This window comes from Haliotis asinina, chromosome 16 (genome assembly GCF_037392515.1).
Source record: "Haliotis asinina isolate JCU_RB_2024 chromosome 16, JCU_Hal_asi_v2, whole genome shotgun sequence".
NCBI classification, from domain to species: domain Eukaryota; kingdom Metazoa; phylum Mollusca; class Gastropoda; order Lepetellida; family Haliotidae; genus Haliotis; species Haliotis asinina.
Window position 1 is genome coordinate 19,461,504 of NC_090295.1, and position 21,895 is coordinate 19,483,398.

At 41.6% G+C, this 21,895-nt stretch overlaps 1 protein-coding gene across 1 annotated transcript; it reads right to left on the reverse strand.

Moving 5' to 3' along the window:
- Positions 1-946: 946 nt before the first annotated feature.
- On the reverse strand, positions 947-21,809 carry LOC137268060 (uncharacterized). Its single transcript, XM_067802561.1, has 16 exons — positions 21,580-21,809; positions 18,026-18,149; positions 15,562-15,674; positions 14,310-14,565; positions 13,775-13,887; positions 13,204-13,417; positions 12,401-12,525; positions 11,523-11,564; positions 10,055-10,169; positions 6,787-6,911; positions 5,395-5,427; positions 4,126-4,231; positions 2,742-2,866; positions 1,917-2,043; positions 1,345-1,469; positions 947-1,105 (listed from the first exon to the last, which is right to left on the reverse strand). The coding sequence occupies exons 1-16, from the start codon at positions 21,617-21,619 to the stop codon at positions 1,089-1,091; spliced, it is 1,800 nt and encodes a 599-aa protein (XP_067658662.1). The 5' UTR covers positions 21,620-21,809; the 3' UTR covers positions 947-1,088.
- Between the last annotated feature and the right edge of the window lie 86 nt (positions 21,810-21,895).

The following is a 21,895-nucleotide window of genomic DNA, read 5'->3' on the forward strand; positions in this document are numbered from 1 at the left end:
CAGACCGTCGCCATATAGCTGGAATATTGCTAAGTGCGACGTAAAACTAAACTCACTCACTCACTCCCATTAAGTCGTTACTGGAGGAAACGCGTATCAAATCTGACGTATACAAACTGATACAATGTCTCCAAGTGAGGAGTATTCATCCGTGGAGTCAGCGTGACAAACGGTCGCTTTAGCCACTGGAGTAACACAGCGGCCCCACTCATTCTGACCCCACATTGGAAAATAACACCTCGTCGTCAGTCACATTGCGCAAGTGCGAATACTGTATTGCGATACCCCTTGGTCCGCGCGGTGAAAGCCAACACTCTCTTACACAGTAGATTAGGCAGGACACAGTAGATTAGACCCTGGTTTCTCGAAACAAACTTAAGTTTTTACTCAAATTTCAAACTGAGTTTGACAATTGAAGCAGCTGTATTTCAGCCCACATACATTAAGTAATATATCCACCAAAATCAAATTGTCAACTATATTTGAGTTTAATATTGATTTCAGTTCATTCTAGGAAATGTATTTTCCCGCATTTTCTCAAATTTGAGGAAAAACACTAACTTAAGTCAAAACTCAGACTTAAGTTTGTTTGGAGAAATCGGGACTAGACTGTACATCGCTTAGTGCAGATTCTGTTAACCAGGGCGCAATTTTTCAAAACCCTCGAGATCGTATTCTGTAAGTCAATATCCCTGAAGTGCACAGTAAAGTGATACGTCGCAAGTTACCCTGCATCAATATTTGGCTTTCCTCTTGACAAAGCTGGGGCGCTGTGATATCAAAGCGTTCGCGCGTCACGCCGGGCCCGGGTTCGAATCTCAAGATGGATACAATATGTGAAGCCCATTTCTGGTGTCCCCAGCCCTGATATTGCTGGAATATTGCTAAAAGCGGTGTAAAACCATACTCATGCACGAATATATGTGGTGGGGAAGTATTACGTATGTTAAAATTATGAACGTCCAAACAAGTTCCCTTTATTTCCGTTATCATTATGTCCTTGTTACAATGAATGACTTTGACAGGGATGGCTCCTTTAATATCATTGATCATTTTTCCGTACTTTCGCTTGAACTTTCCTGGACCTCTCACTTTCTGCCGGGGCCTGTGGGAAAGATGAACATCAATGTCATCGCACGAAAGCTATTCGTCACATACTAAAATCAAAATTTATAGCTTTTTGCATATGGAATTATGGAACAACATGAACATAATGTTTTTAACCCATGTGATCGTGTTGAAAACAGGGGAACCTGAACTTTCAGTTTGGATGGGAAGTTTAAGCGCTAAAAGCGGAGTAAAACTATATTCGCTCATTCAATGGCGTTTTTAACGAGCACTTACAGCTGCCAGACAGGGTATCCCTAACTTCATTAATGTCTAACACATCTGTGAAAGTGACGATACTAGGGTGACTTGGGCAGTTGGCGATCAGTCGGTCGAAACAATCCAGACCCTCGAACATGTCCCTGAAAGAGAAAACATCATCATCATCATCATCATCATCATCATCATCATCATCATCACTCGTTTTACGAAAACCAAAATAAAGGCTACCCGGGGTAATAATATGCCTGCGTTGACTGTTAGTGCTATTAGCATTCACCTCGTGAGTTGAGTTTGGCGCACTATAAATGCACATATTATTATCATCATCACTCACTTTACACAAGCCAAAATAAAGCCTATCATCGTCATCACCACATCATCACCTTTACTATAATTACATAATCATCCGTCATGTTTACACAAACAAAAATATAGATCATTATCATTATCATTATCACCGCAGTAATTATCATCATCATCACCATCATCGTCGTCGTCGGCGTCGTCGTCGTCGTCGTTATCATCATCTCTTCACGTTCACGCAAACCAAACGAAATAAAGCAGACCGGACTTCACAATTTACTTACCGACATTTGAGTCGAAGGGAGGAACTCGCCGACGCGGCGTTTTGCAGCTGACTGTTGCAGTTCAGGAGTTCCTGTGCTGGGTCATCCACGTGGCAATTGTCGTCGCCGCCGTTAGTTTTGGCGATACCTTAATGGATGAAGTAAGGTTAGTTGTAATGACTGGTGTGAAACAAAGAAGATTCTATAACAGTGTTATTATGCAGGGAATTTTTATAGGATTTCCACAGAAAAACAGTTATGTCAGTGTCATCCTCACCATCAGCATGCTTACATCTTGGCCGCCTAACTTGTTACTACTACAACTGCTGTTGCAACTACTAATAATGCTGCTACTGCTGCTACTACTACAGCTACTGTTGCAACTACTACTGCTGCTGCTACTACTACAACTCCTGTTGCAACTACTAATACTGCTGCTACTACTACAGCTACTGTTGCAACTACTAATACTGCTACTACTACTACTACAGCTACTGTTGCAACTACTACTACTGCTGCTACTACTACAGCTACTGTTGCAACTACTAATACTGCTGCTACTACTACAGCTACTGTTGCAACTACTACTGCTGCTGCTACAGCTACTGTTGCAACTACTAATACTGCTGCTACTACTACAGCTACTGTTGCAACTACTAATACTGCTGCTACTACTACTACAGCTACTGTTGCAACTACTACTGCTGCTGCTACTGCTACTACAGCTACTGTTGCAACTACTAATACTGCTGCTACTACTACAACTACTGTTACAACTACTACTACTGCTGCCACTGCTGCTACTACTACGACAACTACGTTCAATGTGACAAATGTTCTACTTACACTGTTTACGAAGCATGTTCCGTATGTGGTCGAAGTTGACTATATTATTCATAGCGTTTACGTCTGGCTGGTTGGCACATTTGGTCATGATGTCATCCACACAGTCGAAGCCGGTGTTAGCAACCCTTGAAACAGACATCAACACGTTTCTTGAGCAAATCAAACAAAATTGCAAAAACATTTCCTTTTCCTTCACTCAAGCACTGGCTTCCAACGAGGCGTTACTTGTGGGCTTTGACAAGCCCAAGGACTGTGGATAGTGTACATGCTTCGTATGGTTCCCATGATATTTTGTGGTAATGTGTTTGGAAATTTTTGCCACATTTCTTTACTTTATCGTGGAATGTTATTATAGAGGGAATTGTGCAGACATTACGGACGGCTGGATACAATACCCTTGAATTTCTTTCTCACATTCCGCCAGTACCTCTCCCCAAGTTTGCCAAAGCCTGATCATCCTAACGACCCGTGAAGATCCGGGGTAGAATGGGCTTTCAGCTTGCTTGCCATAAAAGGCGACTATGCTTGTCGTAAGGGGCGACTAAGGGGATCGGGTGGTCAGGCTCGCTGACTTGGTTGATATATGTCATCGGTTCCCATATGCGCATATCGATGCTCATGTTGTTGATCACTGTATTATCTGGTCCAAACTCAATTATTTACAGACCCCCGCCATATAGCTAGAATATTGCTGAGTGCGGTGTAAAACTAAACTCACTCACTCCTCATCCTAACGTTACCCAGCTTCCTATCCCAACCCAACCTAATCCAGCCTCCCTATCCTTTGTCCGGTCCCCTGTGCCAAACGTTGCCGAAAGGCTCTTTATCCCAACGTTGCCAGAAATCACTCATCTTAATGTTACCAAGGCTTTCTCATCCCATCCCAACTCCCAATCTGCGCGTGCCAGCTTTGTTAAGTCGTCCGGTCTCCCGGGTTTATCCCCATCCCAACGTTTCCCAAAACGTTTCATCCCTGCGTTACCTCCAAACGTGAGTATAATCTTTCCTTTCATGTCGTTGTTTTTTAAGAAAAACTCAACTCATTAACGTTGTTGTTCTGCGTCTCTGTTCCAAAGCCTCTTCATCTCAACGTAACTCTAGAATCTCCATCCCAAATACCTAGCTCTCCACCCATCTCAGCGTTACTTCCATGCCTTCTGAAACTCCAAATCCTACGCAAGATGTCTCATCGCCTCCATTATTACTGCAACACCGCATCCACCCATGAACCTCACACATTACACAGTTACATAATATACCAACACCATCTTTACTTCATAAAATCTCCCGCATCCCAAAACCAGCCAACACATCCCATCTCACCCCCATTCCCCGCCCATCCAGCATCCCGCCACTTCCATGTTATGTGATGCTATGTACCCACCTACACATCTCCTGAACACCTATATACGGTGTCTGCTGGAAATTTTGCAGGGGCTCGATACACTCCAAGAGTTTCGCCTTGTGATCCGACGGGCAGTCGACGTCAACTGAAACAACAGACCCATTTACAGTTCTATCAATGATCGTCAAAATGAGGGGAAAATTATAATGTTCTTTACCACTTTTGCGAAACAGAAACGACCAGGAATCGACAACTCTCCGATCATAACCGGGGACATTGTGGGCAAGAAGTAATCACTTTCAGCCATTCCCGGTTAAAGTAAGGGGTCCGTATACAGGACCACCCATTCCTACCACGAGACATGGAAAGAAGGGAAAAAAGAAAACTGATAATTCGAAACGAAGAACCAGAAAACACATACATCTCATGAGAAAAGGCACGGCTTAGTCTGTGAACATCGCAAAAGATTTTATCTCACGAAGAGCATCCATTATTAGAGATCGACGGTTAGCTTCACTTCAAAAAGTTAATAGTAGGTTCTGTGTCAGACATCTTGGTCTGAAGAAATCTTGAATACATTTGCTGTGGCAATGGCTAACTTCACTTGAAAGGAAACCAATGGGAAATATGGGAACAGAACTGTCCCTCTTGTCATTTAACACGGCGTTTATGTATGAGTGACATTGTGCTTCAGGGCCCAGATTTTCGAAGCTCTCTAAGATAGTCGTAAGTTAATGTTAACGCATGGCACTTAGGACTATCTTAGCGCTAAGAGAGCTTCGAAAAGCTAGGCCCCGGGTCCTTAGCCACAAAGCGTGTGTAGAGTTACGACATACGTGAGCCTGGGATAAACTATACAGTTACGACATGTCGTAACCTTACGAATGATTTGTTGATCGGAGCTCAGGGGCATGTCATGAGTTACGCTCACCGACATCTATTGTCAGTCATAACCTTTCATACCCCTGAATCTGGTGGGTCCCGAGCTAGACAGTGTTCCCATCGCTATGACCCATCGTAGTTCTACGTTTTATTATAGGCTTCAAACTAGCATGATGCTACGGACACTTTGTGGATAGGGTTTCAGACACATATTACATATCAACTATTGCATAAATCTTCTGGTGAAGCTCTTATCACTTATGAACCAGTCATATTGTCTTATCAACTAAAATACTCACACTCAGGTACAGACAATCATCACTTATGAAGTACAATACACACCTCATAGTCCAGACACTTTGACTAATGAACTAAATACTCACATTCAGGTACAGACATTTATCACTTATGAAGTACAATACACACCTCCTGGTCCAGGCGGTAGCGTACCCGATGCACCTGTAAAAATACGAAACAGTCATACAGGTGTGTTATACGTCATGGGACGCTCCTCCTTTGAGATGACGAGCGATTGTAATGGTGATGGTGATTGAGACAGTTAAGTTTTGAGAAAACGAAACGTTCAAGACAAAATTTGAAAAATGATTGGGCTCAGAATACACAAACTATTTGAACATAAATACGTGCATACACCTAGTTGTGGGTACGGCAACGTGCAGTAACCATGGACAAAGTACTGTGACTATGTGTCCCAATCCACCCAGCTAGGAATGGGTACCTCGTAAGAATGGGGAAGCCACATTAACTCGATGCGCCTAGTTGACTGCAAGAGTTGTATGATCCCCAGGGAGTTGAGATTGAAAATACTTTGCGCCGTTGTGATGGGCATCCGTCTTCTTGCAATTCCTGTCGGTGGCGTCAATGTGTGAATAGATGTCACCATTCATTATGCATTTATTCACATGTAGTGACATAGAATTGGAGGGACTGTGGATAGAATTGGTCAGTGAGTGAGTTTAGTTTTACGCCGCAACCAGCAATTTTCCAACTATATGGCGGTGGTCTCTGTATAACGAAGCCTGGACCAGATAATCAGTGATTAATGTTCCCCATGAGCATCGATCTGCGCAACTGGGATACGATGACATGTGTCAACCAAGTCGGTGAGCCCGATCTTCCTGTCCCGTCAATCGCATCTTACGGCAAGCTTGGTTTACTGAAGATCAGTCCTAGCCCGGATCTTCACGGGTCTGGATAGAACGGAACTATTGTAGACTTCAAACAGTGAGACAATTTCGAAATCGATATATTTGCATTCTTTCAGCAACCGATAAAAAAGGTAGCAGGGGATCGGATACCTTTATAAACTAAGTCAATTCTTACATGCATATAGTACACAAAGAGGAAGATGTATTGTGGTTTCCGGATTAGAACTGGCTTTCACCAACACCTGCTTGTCGTAAAATGCGACAAACCGGACAGTGTGATGAGACTCACATGCGTAGGACTTCGTATCATTGGTCGAGACTCATGACATCTACCACTAGAATGTCGGTCCCAGGTTCTATTAATTACAAACTGACTTCACATGTCATGAATATTGTTGTGGTTACGTTGAACAACAAACAAACGGAAACAGTAAGAAATGTTTGAAAGATCTGACAATACTGTAGTTGTCTGCAGCTGAGGGTGCAGCTGTGTACATAATGGGACAGTGTGGTAGCTTAGTGATTGACGCGTTCATTCGTCACGCCGAAGGCCCGGGTTTGAGTCCTCACATGACTACAATGTCTGAAGCCTATTTCTGGAGTCCAGACACCACAGCGACACCTGAGGATCCACATAAGGAGTACTCACAGACATCGCTGATCATACTCCGGGCTGCATCCAGGTTCATGAATTGGGTAAACGCCTGAACGCCAGGGTTGTTTCTGCACGCGTCCATGATATCTTCCAAACAGTCGAAGGCAACGTTAGCAGCACTATTCAAGTAAAAAAATACTCGTTAAAGTTAACAGTTCTGTTCATTTCAGTTTATTTGTTCCACAAATGCAACCCGTAAAATCCGTGGTAGAATTGATCTTCAGTAACCCATGCTTGTCGTAAGAGGCGATTAACGGGGCCGGTTTGTCAGACTCACTAACTTGGTTGACATATGTCATCGTATCACATGCGTAGATAGTTTTTCATGCTGTTGATTACTGAATTGTTTGGTCCAGACTTATTTACAGATAGTCGACTTATAGACGAAAGATTTCTGAGTGCGGCGTAAAACTAAACTCACTCACTCAGCCATGCTATCCAAACGGGAAAGGGTAATGTATACTTGCTGACCTGGTTGACCACATGTCATCCTCAGAAATTGTAGAAGGAATGAATCACCGGATGCCTTGGTTTGTGTTTATTCTGTTAGCTTTTATGTTTTGTTTAGTAATTATATAAATTTTTATTTTTTACAGAAAATATACCTAATGTTTATAGTGAGCCAGGGGGTGTTTATAGTGTTTGATGTGTGATCGCTCCTGACACTGCGCGCGAAGCATTGTGTTACTGTCAGATTGTGAAATCCGTCATTTCGTGAAATGACTAAAAATTTCAGTCATTTCCTGAAATGAGTATGAGGGTCAGTCGTTTGTGTAACAGCAATCAACATGCTTCAGTCATTTCATGAAATTTAGTTTCATCTATATATGGTGGACAGGGGTTTGTGAGGTGTGGCTGCCCTGGACACGGCAACAGTCGCTGTCACAATGGTTCTGTTATTGACAATAAGTGATGTTGAAAGTTTTTAACTCCTGGAAGTTAAGTTAGTAAGTGAAATTTCATGAAATGACTGGAGTATATTGATTGTTGTTACACAAAATGGCGCGAAATGGCTGGCCCTCTTAGTCATTTCACGAAATAACTGATTTCACCATACGTCAGGAGCGATATACGAGCGGAGAAGCGACCGTGCGCTCATGTTGTTTTGTCCATTTAGTGGTCGGTGGGCGGTGGGGTAGCCTAGTGGTTAAAGTGTTCGCTCGTCACGATGAAGACCCAGGTCCGAGTCTCCGCATGGGTACAATGTGTGGAGCATGTGCAATGTAAGTGACCCTTCCTACAATTTATGCACATGTACGTTTTCCCCGCGGGGATTGTACATCAGATTCAATACACGATGACATTTCATGATGTAGGTCCTAAAACTGACACTGGTCACATCCGAGTATGTGGGTAACATACATTATTCTCATTTTGCATGATTCGTCTTGGATAGAAACGGATGCATGTTGCATGTAAATATCGAATGAACTTTATCAGAACATTACCCCGGGCTGTAATAACACCACTCCATGTCATTTAATTGACAAATCAATTGGTATTTTTACAATATCCATTTAGTTGGTGTTTTCTTTTTAATTTATACACTCCACGTAATCAGTTTAAAAACTGAAAAATTGCAATCCGTCCACGGCCTCAACCAAACATTTACAGAGTGGATGAGTGCGTTTAGTTTGACGCCGCAGTCAGCAATCTTCCAGCTACATGTCGGCGATCTGAAAACAGCGAATGTAGACCGAATCGAATACTTTGCATATACAGTTGAACCCCGTGTACTCGGACCCCACACATCCGGAAATCCCGCCTTCCGGGCGATTTTTAAGTGAAACGAAACTTTAGGTTCAGTAGTTGGACTCGCATAACCGGACCCCGCGCTTCCGGACCCGGAAGGGGAATTTCCAAATCTTTCCCACAGATTTCCATTGGTAAACCGTTGTATTTGTAAACGTATGGTAATAATAAGGGTGATAAGATCATTATAGATACATATAGAAACATCATCATCGATTGGGAAATTGATTTTTGATTTCGAGAAATTGCAAAAGTTCGAAACCGACCATCAACCTATATTTATCGTAAAATCTTTAGTTTTGAGGTGATATCTGTTACAAACTCCAAAGCATCTAAAGAGTCAGACTTGAATGAAATGGATGGCAGGATTGGGGATTGTTTAGAGGCAGTGAGTGAGTGAGTTTAGTTTTACGCCGCACTCAGCAATATTCTAGCTATATGGCGACGGTCTGTGAATAATGAGGTCTGGACCAGACAATCCAGTGATCAAGAACATGAACATCGATCTGCACAATTGGGAACCGATGACATGTGTCAACCAAGTCAACTAGCCTGGCCACCAGTTAGTCGCCTCTTACGACAAGCATAGTCGCCTTCCATGGCAAGCATGGGTTGCTGAAGGCCTATTCTAAACCGGGGCCTTCACGGGCCTTAGAGGCAGTGGGGTAGGCAAGCGGTTAAAGCGTTCAAAGTCATGCGTCACGAGTACAATGTGCGAAGCCATATCTGGTGTCCCCTCCGTGGTGTTGCTGGTATATCGCTAAAAGCAGCCTAAAACTAGACTCAATGAATCAATCTAATCTGTTTCACGTTGGCACTGCTAACGCACGAGGAATTTCACTTTCTTTACATAATTAATGCACAAATCAGTCTTCCAGTCTTCTTTGTGATCGGATCGACATTGATTTTAACTATTTCACCAGTCCACGTTTCTATTGAAAATAAAATTAGTTTCAACCCATTGCTAAATATACTCTTCAAAAAAGTAGGGATAATAAACTTTCAATTTGGATAGGAAGTGTAAACGTTAATAAACGTTTCAAGGACAGACATCTTATGAACGCACCACCATTTCCCTCTATTACCACCCCTGAACACAACGCATGATATGCACATGCACAACGCAGTAACCCACGTGCATGGGGGTCCCATTTTTTATTTTGACGTTTTTCAAGAAGGTCGAGAAACCACTTATAACATTAATTTTGACACTCATCTTGTATCACACATTGGTTAGAGTTTGTTTCTAGTTCTTTGTTTTAAAATGAAAATCGTACACATGCAAAGTGCATGCCATACATCAATCATCTTTCAAAAGCGACTACATTCCAAATAACTATGGTTGTAAGGAAGTGCAAATGGTGATGCACTCTGAAAACATTCAATAATATCATATCAACTTTGATTGACTCCTTAATCTCCTAAATGTTTTTAATCGTAAATAAAATGACGATCCCCTACGTTTTTTGAAGAGTATGCTGTGTAATTGGCATTTGTTTGGTTTACTTGCCTGCACGTTTCATCGTCTATGCTATCCACGTTCATGACTTCTGGGTTCATGGCCTGCATAGGTGCCACGCAGGCTTGTATTCTGTCCTCATACCCAGCTGGACACTCGCTGTCCCCTGAGAAAGAAGATGAGTATAGCTATACATGGTAAGAGGATAATAATACACAGAGAGTCAGTACACGCGCGTATACATTCATATTTCTTCTACATTTGCTGAATAATTCCATTATTTGTTCCATTGTGAAGTGTCTGTTGTTTCCTTAGAAACAAATAAAAAGTACTAAGGTAAAAGAATTGAAATTCCTGTCTACATTTATAAAGTATTAATACCTTCACATCGAAACAGAAATCTAAACAACAATCTTAAAGTGGGTATATCATATACTTGCTCGTCGATTGGCTCAAGTACCACCGATCGTGGTTTATGTAGAAACTAAAAAAGAATCTTGACTCTGAAGTAAACGCAACAAGTTGCGAGACCATGTGGGGAGACAGCAGCATGCACTTGTAGATTGATATAAACTGAATTCAAGATTTCAAAGCCGTCCCTGTATCAGTACTCATTCACCACTGACAATTCAGAAGATTGTGGATGGAACGCGTGTATAGCAGGAGCGATTTTCCTCAGGGCGTATATTCAGTGTCTCACGAACAGGACACTCGGGAACACTTCAATCCTAATATGGCTTCAGGTCGAGAGCGCACGAGGACACTAATATTAGATGGTAATTGTCTTATTCATGAGCTCTGGATTTTGTAGCAGATGTCCAGTGATCCATTCGAATAATTTTATTAGCATTAATCCTTTATGCCAAATACTGCCAAACGGTCACACACACACAAACACACACACACACAAACACACACACACACACTCACTCACACACTCTCACTCACTCACTCACTCACACTCACTCACACTCACTCACTCACTCACACACACATTGTAATACCGCAAACGGTCATTCACACATTGTATTACTGTCAAATGGTCATACACACATTGTATTACTGTCAAATGGTCATACACACATTCTAATACTGCCAAATTTTCATAAAAACATTTTAATACTGCCAAACGGTAATACACACATTGTAATACAGCCAAACGGTCATACACACATTGTAATTAAACCTACATTTATCAGTGTATCCCGTTTATCAGTATAAACACCATAAGTCCTGAGCTTCCAAATATGAAATCCAAGAAGGGACATTGCCACATTGTCATACTTTCTTTGATTTTGTCGGAATGGAAATAGCATAATGACCAAACCACCAATGGGATGATATCATCCTCAGCAGAAAATGAAGACATGGCTACCGAGGGATGCTATCGCCCGCTTGACATTATAACAGAGTGGAAATAGCATGCTATCTTAAGCACCAATGGGATGCTGTCATGCTTAGCAGAAAAGGACAGAGTGGTGCAGAAAATGACAGAGTGGAGCAGTGCCACAGCACTCACCTTCCTCAGGACCTCCATCAGTTCCAGCACCACCTGCAGGACCTACACAACAATATGGATATCTGTATTAGTCATATCAGTTCTTCTGGCTAGCTTTTGTCGAAACGTCCGAAACCCTACGAAGTTCTTAAACCCATAATTAACACATTGGCTACGATCAAAGTTAAGAATTCTTAGGGCTACGAACGTTTCGAGAATAAGGGCCCTGTTTCATATTCAGTAATTCCCACGAGATTTCATAAACACATGATACTCCACCATCCCTTATGTTTACAGGCGTTTTTTTATCATTATTTAACTTGTTTATCATACAATTGATGTAATAGATACGAGGTATTTTGGCACGCTATGAAAGACAGTCCAATGACTGATGAACGGGTAAGGAATTTAAACGTCTTACGTCCCTTCGCGTGTAAGGAGTGAGTGAGTATGATTTTAATCCGCATTTAGCAATATTCCAGCAATATCACTGCGGGAAATACAAGAAATGGACTTCACAGATTGTACCCATGTGGGGAATCGAACCCGGATCTTCGGCGTGCAGAGCAAACGCTTAACCACTGGGCTACTCCACCGCCCATCAAGAGGACTGAGTGAGTGAGTTCATTTTCACGCTGCTTTCAACAATATCCCAGCAACATCACGACAGAGGACACCAGAAATGGTCTTCACATATTTTACCCATGGAGGAATCCAAACCGGATCTTCAGCGTGATTTACTTGTATGCGTTGTGTAGAGTTTAACAATAATGGGATATTTCGTTTTCGTTTATATTTGTCTTATTTTGGTCCACATTTTGAAGTAATCGTCTTCCCCTCTACGACAATTCACCAGTCAAAGGTTTATAAAGCTGAATGTGAGTCAAAGGCATACTGACATATCGTAGCCACATGCGCCCTCATTTGGTCCATGTTCAGCATGCGGGACAGTTGGGCGGTTTCTGGACGGTCACTGCAAGCCTCCATGTAGTCGCCCACACAGGTCACGGCAGAGTTCAGGGCGCTGCAAACAAGAAGTGATCGTAGAGTATACATATTTTGTCGTTTTTAAGATTGTATTGTACGAATGGCGCCAACGTTTCGGTTGGAGATAGACTATATTTTGTAGTGGAAGTGGTTGCAGCGGTGGCAGTAATAGTAGCAGTGATGATAGTAGTAGTGGTGGTACTAGTAGTAAAAGTAGTAGTGGTAGTAGCAGCAGCGGCAGCAGTAGTAGTAATAGAGGTAGTAGTGGTAGTGGTACTAGTAATGGTGATAGTAGTAGTAGTGAGTGAGTGAGTGAATGAGTTTAGTTTTACGCAGCACTCAGCAATATTCCAGCTATATGGCGGTGGTCTGTAAATAATCGAGTCTGGACCAGACAAACCAAGTCAGCGAGCCTGACCACCCGATCCTGTTCGTCGCCTCTTACGACAAGCAGAGTCGCCTTTTAAGGCAAGCAAGTAGTAGTAGTGGTGATAGTAGTAGTCGTAGTAGTAGTCGTAATCGTAATCGTAGTCGTAGTCGTAGTCGTAGTCGTAGTCGTAGTCGTAGTCGTAGTCGTAGTAGAAATAGTACTAGTAAAGTGGTGATAGCGGTAGTGTTACCGGGACTATAAAATTCCAAGTGTTGCAATTACACATTGTGTCCGGCATGTTGGACAACTGATATCGCTGCTGCATCAACCTTCTTCTCCACTCACCTGCATACATCATTTAAGTCTGCCGACCCTGAACTAAAGCTCGTCATGACGCTGTTCATGTCCTCTACACATCTCTGCATCCGTGACACAAAGTCAGGGGGACACACTTCCACCTCTTCCTCCCCCTCCTCTTCTCCATCTTCACCTTCTTCTACCTCCTCTCCAATCTGTGGCCCGCCTGTTAATTCTTCAGGCAGCTCGTTCGTCTCAATGCCTGCAGCAGAAACATGAACATGAAAGTATTCACTGTATCGTACCTTTACATGTAAAGTATGAAGATCCGGGTTAAAACTGATCTTCAGCAACCCAAGTTGCCGTTAAGGATGACTAACGGATCGCTGACTTTGCTGACACGTCATCGTATCCCATTTATATAGATCGACGCTCGTGTTGTTGATCACTGGATTGTCTGGTCTAGACTCGATTATTCACAGACCGCCACCATATAGCTGGAGTATTGCTGAGTGCGGCGTAAAACAACAAAGCAATCAAGTATTACAAATCAGATCACAAAATCAAAAGTTCAAAGTGCATCCTTATGTTGATTATTTTTTAATCATTTTATAATTACAGTTCTGCAAGAGCTGTTCTCGTATTGTATCCAGAGGCAGTTCTGCAGGGCCCATCCTGTCAGAGCATCGTTGGGTAGTTGTTTCCAGACAATCCATGGTTCTCCGCACTTTACTGTTAACAGCGAAAATTCGTTGTAATAACAAGGAAACATGCATTGAGGCAGAGAATACATACACAACATACGGACAAGTGTTTGGATATTTGATATATTCACTTATTTCATAATGAGAAAATATACACAGAGAGATTTGTGGTTTTTTGTTTGTTTGTTGTTTTTTGTTTGTTTGTTTGTTTGTGTCTTTGTTTGGGTGGTGGTGTTTGTTTGGGTTTTTTTGTTTGTTTTGGTTGTTGTTTTTGTTGTTTATTTATTTATTTTTTATATATTTTTTTTTTTTTGGTTGGTTGGTTAGGTGCTTTTTTCAGATGTTGTTTATCTTTGCTTTTTTCTGGTTTACCCTACCCTAATTCTATACCTGCTGGAATTTTGCTATTAATGGAGTAAAACATTACTCGCTCACTCACAAGATAATTACCCGCATTTTACTTGTGATCTGCCCATAAATTTCCGCAGTCTGTTGGCGCATTTTTGCATCCTCCGGACATCCCTACGGGAACACTGGGAAATAGTGTTGAGATCTGTTGATGGAGCATCTGTTTCGGGAGCTTCTGTCTCGGGAGCCTCTGTCTCGGGAGCCTCTGTCTCGGGAGCCTCTGTCTCGGGAGCCTCTGTTTCAGGAGCTTCTGTTTCGGGAGCATCTATCTCAGGAGCTTCTGTTTGTACACCCAAACCTGAATAGAATCATCATGTATTATTAAACAACCAATCACACTTTAACACGATTAAATGTATTACACGGGGTTTACAAAGGACATTGGTAATTGGCAAGACCAGAAATGTTGTTGTTTGTCCGTTATGTTATTAAAAAGTTCAATGTAGTTTGAACCAGTGGTCATTATCCTAACTGTGATAATTTGTGTTTGTATGGACGTGAAGATGAATGACAAGGACGTGACATGGCACCAAACACTCGGAACCAACACCCTAAAACAGGACCTCCTGTTTTCCAAGTTCTAGCGCTTCATGTCATACACACTACTGTTCACCTTCACATTTGGTTGACATGTATCATCGTATCCTAATTTGTGTTGATCAGTGAACCTGTTGTTGATCACTGGATTGTCTGGTCCAGACCCGATTATTTACAGACCACCGGCATATTGCGTGAGTATTGCTGAGTGCGGCATAAAACCTATTCGATCTCATTAGTTTGCACATGTACAAAAGTGGCCATATTCCTCATTACAGGTATTTGTGCATAGATACAGTTTATTGTATGCAACTGCACATATGCTCACCCGCGGGCATGTAAACGTGTGACTGTTCCCCTACAGAGATGTTCGTGCATGTAAACATGTGAATTTTCCCCTATCGAAATGTTCGTGCATATAAACACACGACTGTTTCCCTACAGAGATGTTCATGCATGTATACATATGCTATTCCACCACAGAGATGTTCGTGCATGTATACATATGCTATTCCAACACAGAGATGTTCGTGCGTGTAAACATGTGACTGTTCCCCTACCGAAACGTTCTTGCATGTAAACGTGTGACTCTTCCCCTTCAGAAATGTTCTTGCATGTAAACGTGTGAAAGTTGGTACCCGGTAGGATAAGTCATGTGACCCTAGGGGTAATAATAATTATATTGTCTGCGCACTCTGCAACCGCATGGAAAATGCACTTAACCAATGCACTTATGTTATCTTCTTTATATACTTACACGCTTTGTTGATGTTGTTTTCAATTAGTTCCAGGTTTCCCCCCATGGCTACTCTCAGCTGTGGGCATTCGTCAAACAGCCTGTACATGCAACTAATAGCTTCGCCACCATCGCTGCAAATATACACATTATATAACTACAACTTGCTTGAATCATGGAATAAAGTCAGGATAACAATAATAATAGGAGAACGTCGAAACCTCTTTCCGTTATCCCAGGACTTCTCTGTACACTATCCAAGAACTGTTACATACATTATCCCCGAACTTCTCTGTACACTATCCAAGAACTGTTACATACAATATCCCCGAACTTCTCTGTACACTATCCAAGAACTGTTACATACATTATTCCTGAACTTCTCAAAATATTATCCAGAACTGTTACACACATTATCCCTGAACGTCTCAAAACATTATCCAAGAACTGTTACAAACATTATCCCTGAACTTCTCAAAACATTATCCAAGAACTGTTACATACATTATCCCTGAACTTCTCAAAACATTATCCAAGAACTGTTACATACATTATTCCTGAACGTCTCAAAACATCATCCAAGAACTGTTACATACATTATCCCTGAACGTCTCAAAACATCATCCAAGAACTGTTACATACATTATTCCTGAACTTCTTAAAACATTATCCAGAACTGTTACATACATTATCCCTGAACTTCTTAAAACATTATCCAAGAACTGTTGCATACATTATCCCTGAACGTCTCAAAACATCATCCAAGAACTGTTACATACATTATCCCTGAACGTCTCAAAACATCATCCAAGAACTGTTACATACATTATCCCTGAACGTCTTAAAACATTATCCAAGAACTGTTACATACATTATTCCTGAACTTCTCAAAACATTATCCAAGAACTGTTACAAACATTATCCCTGAACTTCTCTGTACACTATCCAAGAACTGTTACATACCTTATCCCTGAACGTCTCAAAACATCATCCAAGAACTGTTACATACATTATCCCTGAACTTCTTAAAACATTATCCAGAACTGTTACATACATTATTCCTGAACTTCTCAAAACATTATCCAAGAACTGTTACATACAATATCCCCGAACTTCTCTGTACACTATCCAAGAACTGTTACATACATTATCCCTGAACTTCTCAAAACATTATCCAAGAACTGTTACATACATTATCTCTAGATTTCTCTTTACATTATCCAAGAACTGTTACACACATTATCCCTGGACGTCTCTACACTATCCAAGTCCTCATACATACGTTATCCCTGGACTTCTGCATACATTATCCAAGTACTCTTTCATACATTATGCCTGGACTTCGCTTTACTTTATCAAACTCGTTATCCCTAGATCTATACATTATCCAAGGACTCGTACATACATCATTATCCCTGGAATTCTCTATACGTTATCCAAGTACATTATCCATATAATGCCCCTGGACGTCGGTACACATTATCCAAGGACTCGTACGGTACATCGTTATCCCCGGACTTCTCTTTGCATTATCTAAGTACTTCTCCATACATTACCCCTGGAGTTTCCTATGTACTATCCCTAGATTTATTCAGAATTTATCCATGGAATCCCCTAAACAACATCCTTAACGCTCAAACAAAATCCTCTACATTTTTTCACTGGATTCCTCTGTAAATTGCCACTCGACTCTGTTCTGGACGCATCTGCACATGATCCATCAACTCATACGTACATTAGTCTTCGCTTCCTCTTTACTTTGTCCATGGATTCCTTCATACAATATCACTGGACGTCTTCATTTTCTGTCATCAACACACTGACTCACATCCTTCTAAAAGGACACAATGACGCAAAACGAGGTGTGGAAGATTTGTGACTCTGAGAAGGATACGCAATTATAACAACTTTAAAAGAATGTAACCCACTTCCACCAAGAGGGTGTTCCATGTGACAATCCCCAATGTTCCCGCACTCTCACTTTCCAGCACATCGTTCTCGTCTACACTTTACCCTGGACCACTTTGTCGCGAGGGTATCCATGCGAGGAACTCCCATCCCCAACTTTCCACTCTTTCGTTGTCTTGAGCTCTTTTCGCAGGGACACCGTCCTCGAGAGATCGTCCCTGTAAGGTGCCCCCACTCCACTTTCCAACATATCGTTCTCGTGTGCACTTCTACTCTCGACACCAACGTCGAAGAACGCCATTCAAGGTGCTCCCACCTACTTTCCACCCTTTCTTTGCCGTAAGCTCTCTGCTCTGGACGTCGTCCTCGAGAGGTCCTTTATGCAAGATGCCCCCACCACCACCACCACCACCACCCATCTCACATTCCAACACTAGTATATCGTCCTCGATGGCGCCTTTACAGCAGGTGACTTTGTCGAGGGGTTCGCCCCATATCCCTCTCTTTCGTTGTAGTGAGATCCCTTACCTTGGATGACTTTGTCGAAGGTATCCCAGACCCTACCCCAAACTCTCACCTGCAGAAGCTGGGCATCCTCTCCGCTGCTACATTCCCCATGGAATACGCTCCCAGTGGTTCAAAACATCTCGACAGACCCATTGCGGCACTTTGTACACAAGCTTGACTGTGACTGACGCTGGCTGGAAAAATGTATTGTCCGTGAGTTACACGAAGAGGCAAAATGCTGATTTTAGACAAATGGTCGAAATTGATCTGAAAAAAATCTCATTATACGATATTTTTTCAATATAAAATTTAACTATCTCAGTCACAATGTTCATTTACTGATGTATTGCACAAACAAAAGTAAAGAATTTAAAACTTCATATTTCAGGAAAGAGGAACACGCCGGACAACCATGCATTGACTGCAAAGGGTCAAGCATCAGTCGATATTTCGTCCAAAGTTTGGTGACGTCTTTGAAACCTGAAAACTGACGCGACTCGGTGCTGCTACAAGTTGGATTAACAATGCCAAGGTACCTTTTCAAGTTTTGACGTTTTGGGAATCCCAGTCTGCAGTTGTACGTCATTTCAAAATATACACCTGGTACCATATCTCTTTCTTGGAACCTGTACGTCTGTCTCAGTTCAAACGAAGATTGTATGAAGTGGTGGACAGAGAGTCACCATCCCTGGACAAGATAATAACTGGTCATTACTCTCCGTCATCGACATGCAACTTTCTCCATAACTGCAGGGCATGTGCTTTGGTTGAGTGAGTGAGTAAGCTTAGTTTTACGCCGCTTTTAGCAATGTGGGGAATCGAACCAGAATCTTCAGCGTGACGAACGAACGCTTTAACCACTTGGTAACCTCGCCGCCCCGCCTTGGTTGAGGAAGGCATCGCATCAAACAATCAGGAGTCCACTACGAGAGGTAGAGTCAGACTTTGTCCTTTTCCTGCTTGTTTTGATATGGTTACATCTCCAACATAACATGCTATTGAACGCTCTGATTCACCTTAGTGTGCAACAACAGTTCTGATGGGTCAATGATATAAATCTCCGATAGTATGCTCATCAAATACGATCGCGATTGAAAAACCAATTCAAACTGAAAACGATATCCCCACACTCTCAGTGATGAATTTCATAATTCAGCTAGCCTGACTTCTTGAACCTCTTAACGTACTTAACTGATTACACCGAGCTGTTTTGCAGACTTTCCGCTGTTGCCCATATAACACTTGCAGTATTATTTCCATTGCGGCCAGAGGTATATTACCTGTTTAGACAAATACGACAAATAACTGACTGTTGTGTGTTAACATAAAATACATTCTAACAGACTGATTTTCTGTGAAGTTCTTCCAAATGATGCAGTAAACTCAAAATGGGAACGACAGTTTGCTTTCGATGTTTCCGCACATGCACATCTAACGATGTAAGTCTTTGCCTCAACCCATAAACTTAAGCGCCCGTTCCGACGTATCGTAAAGCTATACCATGAACTTACGAATGGCGTAAATCTACGAACGCTCTGTGGGTGGGATACCGCAGTCCGTTGCTATGATGATTAACATAACCTTTTTGTCAGATCAATTGGGAAGGTGATTACTCCTGTCAAATACATACTTCCTGCTGTTAACCTTTCCGATGCCACTGTATAGGTCGGTCAGTTACATATTAAGACGAAATTAAAGTGATAATGATAGCAGCCATTCCACTCTGTGTGAAAATTGATTGTACATATTGCGAAATATTGTTGTTCCAAGTACCTACTCATTGTTAATGTATCTGAACATGAACACGTCTGAAATGTTGGAATGAACGTTCTGATTGGAATTATTTTCAACCAGAAAGTTAATATTGCTTTATTTATATAAAAATCTAGTTTGAGTGAGTGAGTTAAGCTTCTACGTCGCTTTTAGCAATATTCCAGCTATATCAAGGCAGAGGGACACGAAAAATGGGTTTCACATATTGTACCCATATGGGGAATCAAAGTCGGGTGTTGGAAGTGACGAGCGAACACTTTAACCCGTAGGCTACCCTACCGCTCCTTCCTAGTTTGAAACACGTGATGGTCAATCAAAGATCGTGTCATGTATTCTGCTGCTGCGGGTTGTTTTGTTTGGTAGTTGTTTAACATTCAGCAACATCCTGGTCTGTAAATAGTCGAATCTGGACCACACAACCCAGTGATCATCGATCTACCAGTTGTGATACGATGACATGTGTCAACTAAGACAGAGACGAATAGCTCCCAATAGTCGACTCGAACAAGCATCGGTTCCTAAAGATCAATTCTGACCCGATTCTTCTCGGGCGCCTGCCTCGGATGTTGGTTGGTTGACAGATTGATGTAATACCCACATATTTCTAATTTTAAGCATACAGGTCATTGGTAGACAAGTTATCATTAAATCATGTCATACCATTCTGGCACCTACAATAATAATTATTATCGATTCTTCACGTGCATATCACGATAACAGAAATCAATTGTAAATACTTTCGAAAACGGCCTAAGCCCCACCTGTTCACAAAATTCCTTTCACAGGTTTCTCTCACTCTCTTCTTCAGCGCCGTTGAGAAAAATTAAAACTTTTTGGAGGCAGGCGCCATGTAGATTAAATATCATATATCGTATATATCATGTATTATTCAAATGTCTTTCTTTCCTAATGATCCGCCATGTGCAAGAAAGCTGGAATATTGCTCAGCGCTACTTAAACCTAAACTCAATCACTCACTCACTTTATCGATGTGGGAGTGAGTTGTTTGAGTTAAGAAGAGCTCAAACAAAGCAAACAAACATGCACTGAGGACTCCTTGAGTAAGTCCTAAGTAAATCACATGTCACCATTGTCATAATCATCTATACACTCAGTCCTCACCTGTAAACACAGCTGCAATATGTACAAAATGATTCAACTGACGACAAGGTATAAGACAAAGAGAAAGCACCGACGGATCTGACCAATAAGCGCCCAGATTTCCATAAAAACTTCCCGTGCAATACACGTGTATGTTCCAGCGTTGTGGCCATCTCCTCATCACACAAAGTACCCTTTAATATCGGTAAACACTGGGTTGATTATTTGAACATATTTTACATTTGTGCAAATATACAATCATGAAGGGCAACTGTTACGAAACCTTGCAAAAACCTTTGTCACAACTTTCTATTTTACACCAAATGTTGAGATAAATCAAACCTTTGTCAAGATCAAGAGGATATTGAAATACTTTTAGTAAATACAGAAGCATGTTTATTTTAAATGTCTAAAATTGCCATGAAATCTTATTCACAGAAGCTGGAGCTTCTATAAACCTAGACACTTTACAATCACTTACAATATATCATGCATACACTGCATGGAATAGCGTAATGTCATCTTTGGGTAATTGGTTTGTTCGCCCTTTTCTATTTTCATTCACAAAAAAAAGTATTCTCTAATTTGTTTGAAGCCCGAACTTTTGAAGGCAACGATAACACGAGGTACAAGTTTGTATCCAATAGCATTCAGAATATTTCTGCAACATCAACATGTGATTTGACACAACCAGTGATCCATGCGATGTAAATGAATGTTTAAAGGATATGAAATACAACTTTCACTTACCCAACGCCAGTATTGCGAGGAAGACAAATTTGGACAACATTGCTCCGTAGCTTGGCACCGCGTGTACCGAGGATGTTGTAATGAAGCTGTGTGAAGACCTATGTTGGTTTATACCCCAATTCTCTGTCTGAAATGTCAACTGTACATCCGCTTAGTTCTGGCCTCTGTCGCAGTTGACATTATGACTCGTTAATACACAGACCGAGATACCGACATGGTTTACAATAATTATATAATTATCTTCTAACTTGCCATATGGTCACTGTAACGTGAAAACGGAAAAAACACTGACTGCTAAATTCAGTCTAGGGGAGCT